Consider the following 11734-nt stretch of genomic DNA (forward strand, 5'->3'; position numbering starts at 1 on the left):
AAATAAAAACCTTAATTATAGTTATAGAATTAATAGGATTTATATTATTAAATAAGAAATATAAATATATAAAGTTAAATAAATATTTATAAAAGAAAGGTTATATAATAATTAATAATTTAAATTAATTAATTAAAATATAGATTATTTTAATATTATTAATATTTAACTCTATATATTTAAATATATAGTTTTAATTAATTTAATTAAATATAATTATATATATAAATAAAGGTATTAATTATAATATTAATAGTTTAATTTAATAAATAAAGGAAAAATAAGTTAAAACTTTTTCTTTATATAATAATTATATAGATTTTATTAATAATTATAATATTAATTATATTATTAAATAATAAATTATAATAAAGCTTTATAAAGTAAGTATTTAATATTTATTTAGAATTTATTATAATATAAATATAATATTTATAGTTAATTTTTTATATAGTTAAATTTTATTTAAATATAAATAATATTTAAAATAGTAAACTTTTTATTAATAATAGGTAGAGTTTATAGTATAAAGAATAATTATATATATTTTTAAATATAAATCTATATTAATTTAAATAGAGTATAAACTAACTATATTAAATATAATATTCTTAATCTATTCTTTTAAGTTTAATAAGGTATAAAATAAATTATAATTTTATTTTATAATCTTATAAATATATATTAAGGTATACTTTTATTATATTTAATAATAATAATTAATATTATATTTTACCTTTAATAATATAATTATAACTTTAATTTAATTATATTAAGTTAAAAATAATTAATTATATTTTTAATTATAATTATAATCTTATTAAATATAATTTTATTAAAACTTCTTTAAAAATCTATAAAATAAAACTTTAATTATAAACTTATATTATTTAATAATTATATATTTTATAATAAAAATAGTTAATTAATATATTTTATTATTTATTTTTAATAATTTAAAATTATAAAAGATTTTATAAATAATATTATATAGTTTTTAACTATAAATAATTAATAATATATTAATTATTTCTCTATTTAAATTTTAAATAAATATATTTAAAATTATAATTATTATTTTAATTTATTTAAAAATAATATTTAAGAAACCTTATTTAAAATTATAACTTAAATAATTAATTTAAAAACTTAAATATATTAATAGTAATATAATTAAAAATAACTTTTAAGTATAAATTTATTTTCTATATAAATTTATCCCTTTATTCTAAATTTTCTATATTTTAGTTTTAAATATTCTTTACTTATATTTAAATATTATTTAATAATTAATTTAGTTATAAAATTATTATAAAATATAAAGTCCTTACTTAAAATAGATAAAAAGTTTATATTAAGTTATATATATCTTTACCTTAATGTTAGGGTATTTAATAGTATAGTTAATTTATATATATAGACTCTTTATTTAGAATAGATAAGGAGTCTATATTTGTATATTATATAAGTAACGGCTAGGCTATAGGTCTAGCTAAGGGTATCTAAACATTTGAGATAAGATTGTATACACTACGCAGCCTCCGTGCCACACTGCTCTCTTGGCACACGGTAGCGCGGATTTAGAATTGAAAACAACTCAAACACACCGTTACATATTGCCCCACCTTACCATGCACATGTTGGTCGGCGCAGAGGTGCCATTGCAACCAACAGCAAACGCTGAGCCGGTTTCCGCCATCCTCACCATCCCGCAGGTCGAGATTGCTGCTCGCGCTCTGTTCCAAGGTTCATCAGCTGTCCAGTGTTCTCATTATCACTCTGCGTTTAACATTCTCAGATGATCTCCGAGTTGTGGCTCTACAAATAAGCTCGATCATTGCTCTGTACAACATGTCGGACTCCCAGATTTTCACTGCTTTGGCTGGAGCTATCGCCGAGTCAGCCATCTTACGCCCCGGCAACGCTGAATTTGAGAAAGACAATGGTTCCTACTTCAGTGCCTTCGAAAATGAGATCACGCCGTCCTTCATCGCCAAACCAACCACCGTTCAGCAGGTCCAGGAGTTGGTTCGTAAACTCCGTCCATACCTTCTCAATGGAACCTGTCAGATGGCCATTCGTGGCTCGGGCCACACGCCGTTTGCTGGCAGTGCCAACATTCAGAGTGGGGTTACCATCGATATGAGAGGCCTCAAAGGTATCAACCTCAATGTCGCAGATGATGCTGTCGAGGTAGCTGCCGGAGAGACGTGGGAGACTGTGTATACCGAACTAGAAAAGCACGGGTTGACTACGGCGGGCGGTCGTGTGGGGCGTGTTGGTGTCATAGGACTACTTCTTGGCGGTAAGCATTTACAAAATGATAATGTATGTCAGATGTTGAAGCTAACCGAATACAGGTGGCCTCTCCATGTTCTCTGGAAGAACTGGCTTCGCTTGTGATTCTGTGTTGGAGTTCGAGACTGTGCTTGCATCTGGCGAAGTCGTCCGGGCGAGTGCGAATTCCAACACGGATCTCTGGCTAGCCCTTCGGGGTGGTCTAAACAACTTTGGCATTATCACATCTCTCAAACTGCGTACCTTCAAGGATAGCAGTATTTGGGGTGGTGTTATGTACTATATGCCCGAAACATTTCCCCAGCTTGTCCGCCGTGCTTGCGAATTTGCCTCGGATGAGGACCAAGATGCGCACATTATGGCTAGTGCAGGTTATGGGTTCGGTCACCAGGCGGTTACCTGTGTGATGTACCACGTAGGAGGTATAGAGAATCCTCCTTCCCTTCAGCGGTTTACTTCAATGGAACCACAAATTCAGCAGATGAGTACAATACGTACATCAACGCATCTTGGCTTCTGTAATGAGCTGTCAAAGTTTTCTAGTGACGGGCTCAGGTTCGTACCCCCGCCCCTTTTGAAAGTTCCAGACAGACATGACTAACACTACTTTAGGCAGTATTGGGCTTCTATTACAATCAAGCCTGATATCCCCCTAATGGAGGAATTCTACCAGAAATGGCAAGAAACTCTAAATAAGGTCAAGGATTCAGAGGGGTTCATCTTCTCCTTTGGATTTCATCCTATTACTAAGGCTCTTCTAGAGCATTCACAGAAGGCTGGAGGAAACATGATGAACATCCCCCCATCTGATGGGCCTCTGTTTGTCGTCCTTATAAATCCTGTCTGGAAGCTAGCTAAGGACGATGCCCATATCTTCGCAGAAGTCGATAGTCTTGTAACAGGGCTGAGGAACCTTGCTCGTGAGAAGGGCCTACTGCATCGTTATATATTCACGAATTACGGCTTTTCAAAGGATGATGTGATGGCAGGGTATGGGGAAGAAAGTGTTTCCAGACTCAGGGCTGCAAGTCAGAAGTATGATCCTGAAGGCATTTTCCAAACCGCTGTTCCAGGTGGTTTTAAGCTCAGGGCTTGATCATTTCCGGAGAAGAAACAGCGGCAGAAGAACCGGATAATCGAGGATTTAGCGACCAGAAAGCTGTATTTAGAGCTAGTGAGGTGCATGTCATGAATTTATTTGTATTTCACTCGGTTTGAAATAAAATCTTTTTTGTTCCTTCAGTCAAAACTGGATGCGATGCTTTTCGACATATGTGGTTGTGTTCTTTCTGAGCGCTGGGTCTTGAGCGCTCACCACTGTATGAAGGGATGTCGGGGGCTCCCAACAGCCGCCACGGTGATAAGAAATGTGCACAGTACGTCCACTTAAACCTCAATCTTAACACCACCCATCACGCTGCAAAACAGGATATCGCGAGCCAGTCGACCCTTGCAATGATTAAAGGACCCTCTCGCAATCAAGTGAGTTGCAGATCCTCCAAACCCCTTGATAGGACACTTGGGGCCAGGCGCCCCCATGGATAAGCGCCAACTACGCCCAGACAACCTCGTTCGGCTCAAGAGAGACCTCATTTCTGAACTTGAATGCGGCGAAGTGCAGGAGCATTGGCGCTAGCTGAGCCCGACTGCATCCAACTGGCATATCATGGATTGAGTAGGCGAGGCTGAGGCCGACCAACGCAGCTTGGCTGAAGCTACACAGGAGTCCGAGTCCCCGGTCTCCACTCGGATGCGCCACAGGGAGATCCCGACTGGACACGCTGGGGTGCCTGGGACGTCTTGGCTGAGTGTGTGTTGGTCGTTATTAGCATGGGAAAGGTTGGCGGTCAGATCCTGCCGAGTTCCCGAGCGATGCAAACACTTTCCTGCCGTGTACGGATTGGTTGCGGATCCGGGCCGACACATCTGCTTGTTGCCCCTAATTTCGGTGAGGTCTCAGAGAAGTGGATCATGGTTCAAAGAAAGAGAAGTGAGGAAGGAATGAGAATCTAATGGCGGAATCTGGCCCGCGGCTCATGATGCACCGTAACAATAGAATGTGTTGCAGGAGTTGACTTAACCTGGCAAACTGAATTCTTTGTGTTTTGACGATGAACATCTGCCTGTGTTGTTCCTAGTCCTTCTCAATCACGAATTTGATGAACTACAGACGGAATTTTGACTCCCCTTTCCAATAGGTTACGCTGCAATGCCTTTTTTAAAAAAAATTTGAACTGACTACTGTATATTACAATTTCTACTTGCAAACATTATGGACATTATGCCATCACTCAATTTCACGCTAGGGCTCACTTGCTAGATTTTCCTTGAGCCAGAACATCGAGACCAGTCTTCATTTGAACACCATTGTCCTAATATACGGTCAGTAGCCGTCTCTGCAGTAGTGTAGTAGTAGGGAATGGCGGAAGATGGAGGGAGCAGGTATCATTACCATTAGCCATGTTGGCAGCCAAGAGAGGCAAAACTTGACGACTCCCGCACTCGCTCCGTACCAGAACTTGCCCGTGCGGTTCGCTGTGATCTCTGATACCACCCGCTTAGCATAGACTTCGGGTTCCATTCTAGGTGCTCCCTCTTGGCCGCGAGCTCGATCCCGAATAGTCTCCTCCACAGGCTTGTAAAGAGAGTCGACAGGCAACTTCCAGCTATCAAAATGGGTCTGGCCCATGGTTTTGAGAGCCCCGGACACCACTGAGAGAACCTTTACACCAAAGGGCGCAAGTTCAAGTCTCAAAGTCTCGGCCATAATCTCTTCGGACATTTTGGAGGCAGCATATGTGCCTAAAATCAAAGTTAACCATAGTACTTAAAACGTCAGCAGTTCCGAGACCACCATACCTTGGTAGGGCGTATTTAAGTGCCCAGCGAGAGATGTGATGAAGACAACAGATCCCTTGGCCTGAATCAACAGAGGCGCAAAGGCCTGAGTGACAGCCAACGGACCCCAGACGTTAGTGTCATGGATCTTCTTCGCATCCTCAATCTTTTCGTCAAGCAGCGGCATGAAGTGGTTGATGGCGGCGCAATTGATGAGATATGACAGAGACCCTCCTGTTTCCTCACTGACTGCAGTCTTTGCAGCTTGTATGTCCGTCCCACTAGTGATATCAAGCTGAAGCACGTGGATCCCAGCTAGACCTGAGACTTTTGACATGGATTTCAAGCTGCGAGAGGTCGCGAAGACACGATACCCTCGCTCCTGGAAGGTGGCTGCCAACGCCGCACCAAGACCCCCATCGCTGCAGCCCGTTATCAACACTGACTCCTGGGAAGACATCGTGAAATTGATAGAGAGAGAAGATGGCCCAGAATGAAAAAAAGAAGGTCAAAAGAAATGTAAGTCAACACAGGGTCCGCCGATGGCAATGATTGCGAAACAAGACAAGCTGAGTACTGTCGGAAGCCGGAGCATGCGGCGGGGGAAGCAGTATCGAGGGAGCCAACGTCCATTCTAGCCAGCCAGTCAGACGCACCCAGGCTTGGCTGCACCGATACTACACAGTACCGTGTACTGTGGCAACAATGTAGGGCCTAGCAACCAACAAACCACTCCCGAGGCAGCATTTGCTATGGGGCCACAGGAACCAACAACTCAGGGTAGCATTTACGGTCGAAGGCCCATGCTGAATACCTTGTTGTTCTTAATGACTAATTGATATCCAGAGACCAGGACACAAATAGTCGTGATAGGAAAAGCGCGAATGTGGGCATGGGGCGCGCGCGTGTGCACCACTCTCTGATCTTGGTTTCGAGGCTCTGCGCTGTGATCGGCGCCCATCAAATTAACAGTCCCATCCATTTTCACGGAGATATAAATTATAATTTTTTATATTCAGTTTAAGAAGAGCCAGCGTCCACCTACCCAGCTTTTATAGCTATCTACCTAGTGATTTCTATAGACCTACTTAGTACCAACTTTTTATATAGAGGGCCTATATAAAACTATATACCTAACTAGGATTCTCTAAATTTTTAATACTTAAGGTATAAACCCCTTTTAAACCCCTTTTAGTACACCTTTATATATCTTTTAATACACCTTTTAATATGTTTTTTAGGCCTTTTAGACTATATATATTTAGGTATTAATTAAGTATTTAGATACTAATTAAATATTAGGAGGCTAAAGGTTAAAAAGGTAAAGGTAAAGATTATACTCTTTCTAGCCTTTTAGTACCCCTTCTAACTCTTTAATACTCTAGACTTCTAGCTTTTTAATATTTAATTAGTATCTAAATATTTAGTTAATACTTAAATATATATAGTTTAAAAGATATACTAAAAGGTATATTAAAAGGTATATTAAAAGGTATATTAAAGGGGTGCTAAAGGGGCTTATATTTAAAGTATTAAAAATTAGAGAAGGAAATTATACTATAGGGTTTTTTAATACTAACTTAAAAAGTATTTATAAATATAAGGGAGTTATTAAGAAAAATAGATATTAAGTAGGTTTAAGTAAATTATTAAGTAGGTAGTTATAGAAGCTAGGTAGGTGGATACTAGCTTTTTAAGAAGCCTATAATTTAATAGTATTCTATTAATATAATATTTTTAAATAAAACTTTAAGTTATTTATATTTTTCTATAATATTAATATTTATTATATCCTATTTTTATTATTTTAATATAAATATATTATTAAAGTTTTAATTAAGATTATATAATATAATTAATATAAAATCTAGTTTATAAGTATGTGTGTTTGGGTGCCTGGGGGCCCTAACTACCTAGGTACCTAGGTAGGTAGCTTCCTACTTAGTCATCCAGTGGCTAGTTGCCCAACCCACTTTAGGACCTTAGCCTTCCTGTCGCAATCCCCTCAAACCTTGTAACCGCGAGAGAGGAGCCTCGGCAGGCTCTACCCGTTTGCGCCTATACCCATGGCCGTCCGATAACATGCGACCCGCGAAAGCTTGCCACCGATGCCGGGAAAGTAAACGGAAGTGCACTCGTCTGAGGGGCCAAGTGGGAGAGGCCTGCGATCAGTGCCAGGCCAAGAACCTGAAGTGCACGAGCTCCTTCACTGCTGCTCCGGCCCGTCCATTTCCGCTGCTGCCGAGGAGTGAGAGTCCCGGGGAGGCGATTCTTCCCGTGTACACCGCAACGGGTGTGGCTCTCAACGTCGCCATCCGACTTGTGGACTTTTACCTTTCTAAGCTGCACAACCGGCCCCACAGCTTGTTCCATCCGGCCACATTACGAAGCCAGGTGCAGGATGGCTCCATCAACAAGGCATTACTTCTGGCCATCTGTAGCCTGGCCGCGAGGTTCGACGAAGATGATCAGATACGCGCTGCAGAGAATGACTATATGGGAGAATCCAAGCAGCTGCTCCTTGCGGATCTGGAGAACATCTGCATTGAGAATGTCCAAACATGCATACTGCTTGGCAATCTCTACGCTGCCCACCTAAACCCATCATCAGAGGCCTTGTTCTTTCGTAAGAGTCATCACTCAATTAAAGCTGTTGCAACTGAAGCACCCACTTACAGCGTCTAGGAATTGCGGTCAATGTGTTACAAATCATGGAAGCAGGCACTTGTCCAGCAGCGACGACATTGGTGGACTGCGAAATCAGACGTCGAGCATGGTGGACCCTATACATGGCTGACCGTTGGTCGTCTTCCAGCCTCGGACTGCCCCACCAAATTCGCGATACTGACTTGGCTGTGGATCTCCCCATGGATGAAAGTGTATTCGAGTCCTTGACAGCAGATGAAACAAGACTCAAAGACCCGTGGCAACCTGGTCTATGGGCACACAAGATCTCCTTGGTCCGGCTGTTCGGCCCCATACAAGAGTTAAACCACCGCAGTGTATATGGCAATGTCGGCACCGAGGAGCTCGAGTCGACAGTGGCTTCTCTTTCAACGCTACTAGACGGTTGGGACTCGGCCATTCCCTACGAAGTCAAGATGAACCCAGAGAATCTCCATCGTCACATCCAGGCGGGTCACGGAGGAGCATTCGTCGCACTTCACCTTGGTTATCACCACTATGCAACATTGCTCTACTTCCGGTTCTTGGAACCCGCGGCAGCACAATCGCCATTCACTGAAATTTACCGCGCCAAGTGCAAGTCACATGCCTCGTCATACAGTGAGCTCCTCAAGCTTGCTCGGGGAAAGGAGAACTGCGAGGTTCTTTACCCCACTGTTGGCCATATGGCCGTTGTCTCGTCGGCGGTGTTGCTCCACACCTTATTGTTTAGCGAAAACGAAGACCTTCAAAATTCTCGCGACGCGCTGAATGCGAACTTCGAGGCTATCCTAGAGCTTAGGCGATATTGGCCGAATACTGCACCAATGGTAAGTTTGCCAATGTGAGACACGTGTTCTTATTGAGGCATTCTAACCTCTATTAGATCCAACGACTCGTCACATTCCAGAACTTCTGTCTCCTGTCCAGTGATTACAGAACGCACAAGCTCGACGGCTGGATGCTGCGGTTCCTCATCGAGTACTCCTTGCCATTAGGAGATAAGGACTTAGCACCAGTGACATCAGGCATGGATCTTGACATGGACAGTTTCTCGGCCCGGACCCAAGCGGTGGCTGAGCAGGGTAGATACACTACATTCGAGACTAATGATGGCATCTAGCAACAGGTCTAATCAGAGATCGAGTAGAACGTCACCTCGGCAATCATAGTCCTTGCTGGAACAGTGACCGAGATGGGAAACCCGCCATAGTCAGGGTCCTCGTTGGGCATCATGGCAAACTCTCCACTCCGCGTCTCGTCTCCATTCAGAACACGGACTGTTCTCAGACGGCCCGTCTCCTCATCGTCAACGGCTTTCTCCTCAAACTTCAGGATTCCAGTGAAAGTACTATCCGTAGACACTGCCTTCGCACTGACCTGGAAGCCCCAGCCGATCAGTAGGAACTTGCCGTTACCGCGGTCGATTACCATGCCAGTACCAGGCCCCGGCTTTCCGAACACGAAGCATCGATCGATCGTGAGCTCGAAATCGCCCCAGACCTTCTTGACAGGGTCAGACGATCTGCCGGACACGCCGTCCGGTAACTCGTCAAAGCAGAACCCGATAGACGAATCCGGGTGACGCTGAGCCTCGAGCACGATCGCAGAGACAGACTTGAGCAGTCCATAGTGCTTTGTCAGGGGGCTATCCGCGGGGTCCACCGTGTCCACACCGAATGGTGCGACTCCCATTGCTGCATAAGATCCGTAGGCGATCCAGATTCGACGTGCGCCGTACTCGTCCCGTCGCTGTTCCGGGATGAACAGCGGCTGATTCCGATGCCTGTACTTAGCACAAGACCTGTCGTAGTTGTTCAGATAAACGTCGGGCCCTATGAAATCCAGGCTTGGTGCAAACCGCATCCACACGTCCATCACATTGCTCACAGCGCCCCCGGAAGGATAGTCGCCCGGCATGCCGCCTCCGCCAACGACAACTGGGAAGTCATTATCCGAGTCTTCTCCGGAGTAGTTCATCCATAGGTTGGTGTAGTGAGGAATGGGATATTGTTCCTTTCCAGCCGCGGCAACTTCGTTGATGTAGAGTGCGTAGTGATATGCCATGAATAGCTCGTCGGTCCGGGGGCTCGATCCAAAGACCGTCTCCCAATCTCCCCCATCCGCTATCGAATCACCAGACCGGGGCTTGAATCGGGTCAGATTATGCTCCTTTATGTCCGGGTGCAGGTTCTCCCAGTCCGAAGCAAGGAAGTTCACTAGGTCCTTTGGTACGGGCTCATGAAAGGCTTTCTCGGCCAAGTTGGACCCATCTCTAGAGTCTCCAAGCAGACCACTCTCATTCTCGACCTGGACCATGATGACCGTGGAGTGCGACTCGTCGAATTCCCGGAGGTGCTTCATGAGAGCCCCAAAGGCCTTTGCGTCGGCTTTGCGGCCCTCTTCGTTGAATAGGGATAGGACGTTGGCCGTCTCGAGCCGGCCACCAGCCTTCCGAAGCTTGACTCGCGGGAAGCGCTTTGGGTCTTGTTTGACCCATGGAGGCGCGTACGTTGAAAGCCCTGTCCGATTGTCAACGATTCCGTTCTTTGGTGTACCGCAGACGACACGACCAAACTTACCGTTCTTGAATGAGCCAAACCACAGCAGCACCAGATGCATGGAGTGCTTGCGTGCGGCCAGAATGACATTGTCGAGGATGGAAAAGTCGAAGGCACCTTCCTCGGGCTCGATCATCTCCCAAGTCACACAGCCCAGCAAGGTGTTGATGTTGGTATCTTTCATCTTCTGCCAGACGGGCTCCATGTACTCGACGGACGTCAAGGAGGAATTTTGGAGCTCGCCGCCTCGTATGAGGAACGGCTTCCCATTGACGATGAGCTGTGAGGAGTGTCCATTCTCAGCCAGATGAGGTATGTCGACGTTCAAGTGTCCCATGTTGGAGGCTTTTTGTGATACCACATCAATGGATGTCGGCGTACTCATAAGATAAATAAGAGTAGCAGTTGTTGAGGTTTTACAGATGTGAAGAGATTCGAGGTTATAAGAGATCGTTGGGTAGAACGCGAAGACGAGCCCAGCTCGGGGAAGACCCAGCGAGTCCTACAGGTGGAATTGAGACGCCATGATTGGCTCATACCCCGACTATGGCTCCTTGGGGATTGAATTATCTCCGCTCAGACAATGCGGGACAGCAAGCTTCTGAGAGGCCCAAACGCCGGTACCGGATGTGACATAGAGTATCCAACCTGTCGCTTATCCATATGCACGTCGAATTGATAGGTTCTGAGAAGATTTTAAAGTTACCTAGGTATTCACCAGAGGTACTGTAGTTGCAGATACGAGATCCATTCACGGGGTGGCTGCGGTTACTTGAGTCCCATGCTTTAGATTTGGAAAGCCGCTAGGCTCATCCAGATTAGCGCCGAGCTGCTGTCTGTGTCAAGCGAAGTGATGCCCCTCCCCCCGGTTTAATTCGTGGTGCACATGCCGCCGTTTTTTACAGCAATCACTGCTGTTTTCCTCCCGAGGTGTTTCTAGCGATGTAGTTAAAGGGACTCTAATTAAACTAGTATATTTAGTATTTACACAATCCCTCTATTATATAGTAATATATTTTTATTATAATAAAGTATTAACTATTAAGGCTATAAGTTAATTATCTATAAGATTAATTAATAAGTTTATATACTATTATTAAATATAAAGACTAAAGTTTATTATAAAAGTATAATAAATAATTAATTTATAGTAAATTTATTATTAAATAATAGTTTATAATAAATTTATAATAAATTTATAAATTATTATAATAAATATTTAAAGTATTTACTTTTAATATAATAAAATTAACTTTTATAATATAAAAGTTTATAAAATAAAATAATAAAATAATATTATTAAAAATTATAATTTTATTATAAAATTATTTATAATATAATATTAAATTTAATAATTAAAAGTTTTATTATTT

At 42.3% G+C, this 11734-nt stretch overlaps 4 protein-coding genes across 4 annotated transcripts; 2 read left to right on the forward strand and 2 right to left on the reverse strand.

Annotated features, from left to right (window-relative positions):
- Positions 1–1631: 1631 nt before the first annotated feature.
- Positions 1632–3394, forward strand: KVR01_007263 (uncharacterized protein; the record flags this gene model as incomplete). The annotated part of the gene is made up of 4 exons (XM_044786806.1): positions 1632–1746; positions 1799–2305; positions 2361–2853; positions 2911–3394. 4 exons carry the CDS (start codon positions 1632–1634, stop codon positions 3392–3394), a joined length of 1599 nt encoding a protein of 532 aa, XP_044643516.1.
- A 1213-nt stretch (positions 3395–4607) lies between these two features.
- Positions 4608–5596, reverse strand: KVR01_007633 (uncharacterized protein; the record flags this gene model as incomplete). Its single annotated transcript, XM_044790995.1, has 3 exons — positions 4608–4670; positions 4751–5100; positions 5158–5596. 3 exons carry the CDS (start codon positions 5594–5596, stop codon positions 4608–4610), a joined length of 852 nt encoding a protein of 283 aa, XP_044643886.1.
- A 1565-nt stretch (positions 5597–7161) lies between these two features.
- Positions 7162–8923, forward strand: KVR01_007203 (uncharacterized protein; the record flags this gene model as incomplete). The annotated part of the gene is made up of 3 exons (XM_044787398.1): positions 7162–7762; positions 7822–8630; positions 8687–8923. The coding sequence occupies exons 1-3, from the start codon at positions 7219–7221 to the stop codon at positions 8921–8923; spliced, it is 1590 nt and encodes a 529-aa protein (XP_044643456.1). The 5' UTR covers positions 7162–7218.
- An 8-nt stretch (positions 8924–8931) lies between these two features.
- Positions 8932–10928, reverse strand: KVR01_007557 (uncharacterized protein; the record flags this gene model as incomplete). Its single annotated transcript, XM_044786118.1, has 2 exons — positions 10383–10928; positions 8932–10322 (listed from the first exon to the last, which is right to left on the reverse strand). The coding sequence occupies exons 1-2, from the start codon at positions 10744–10746 to the stop codon at positions 8932–8934; spliced, it is 1755 nt and encodes a 584-aa protein (XP_044643810.1). The 5' UTR covers positions 10747–10928.
- Between the last annotated feature and the right edge of the window lie 806 nt (positions 10929–11734).

The sequence above is a fragment of the Diaporthe batatas genome (genome assembly GCF_019321695.1).
Source record: "Diaporthe batatas strain CRI 302-4 chromosome Unknown Contig00008, whole genome shotgun sequence".
In the NCBI taxonomy this organism is placed as follows: domain Eukaryota; kingdom Fungi; phylum Ascomycota; class Sordariomycetes; order Diaporthales; family Diaporthaceae; genus Diaporthe; species Diaporthe batatas.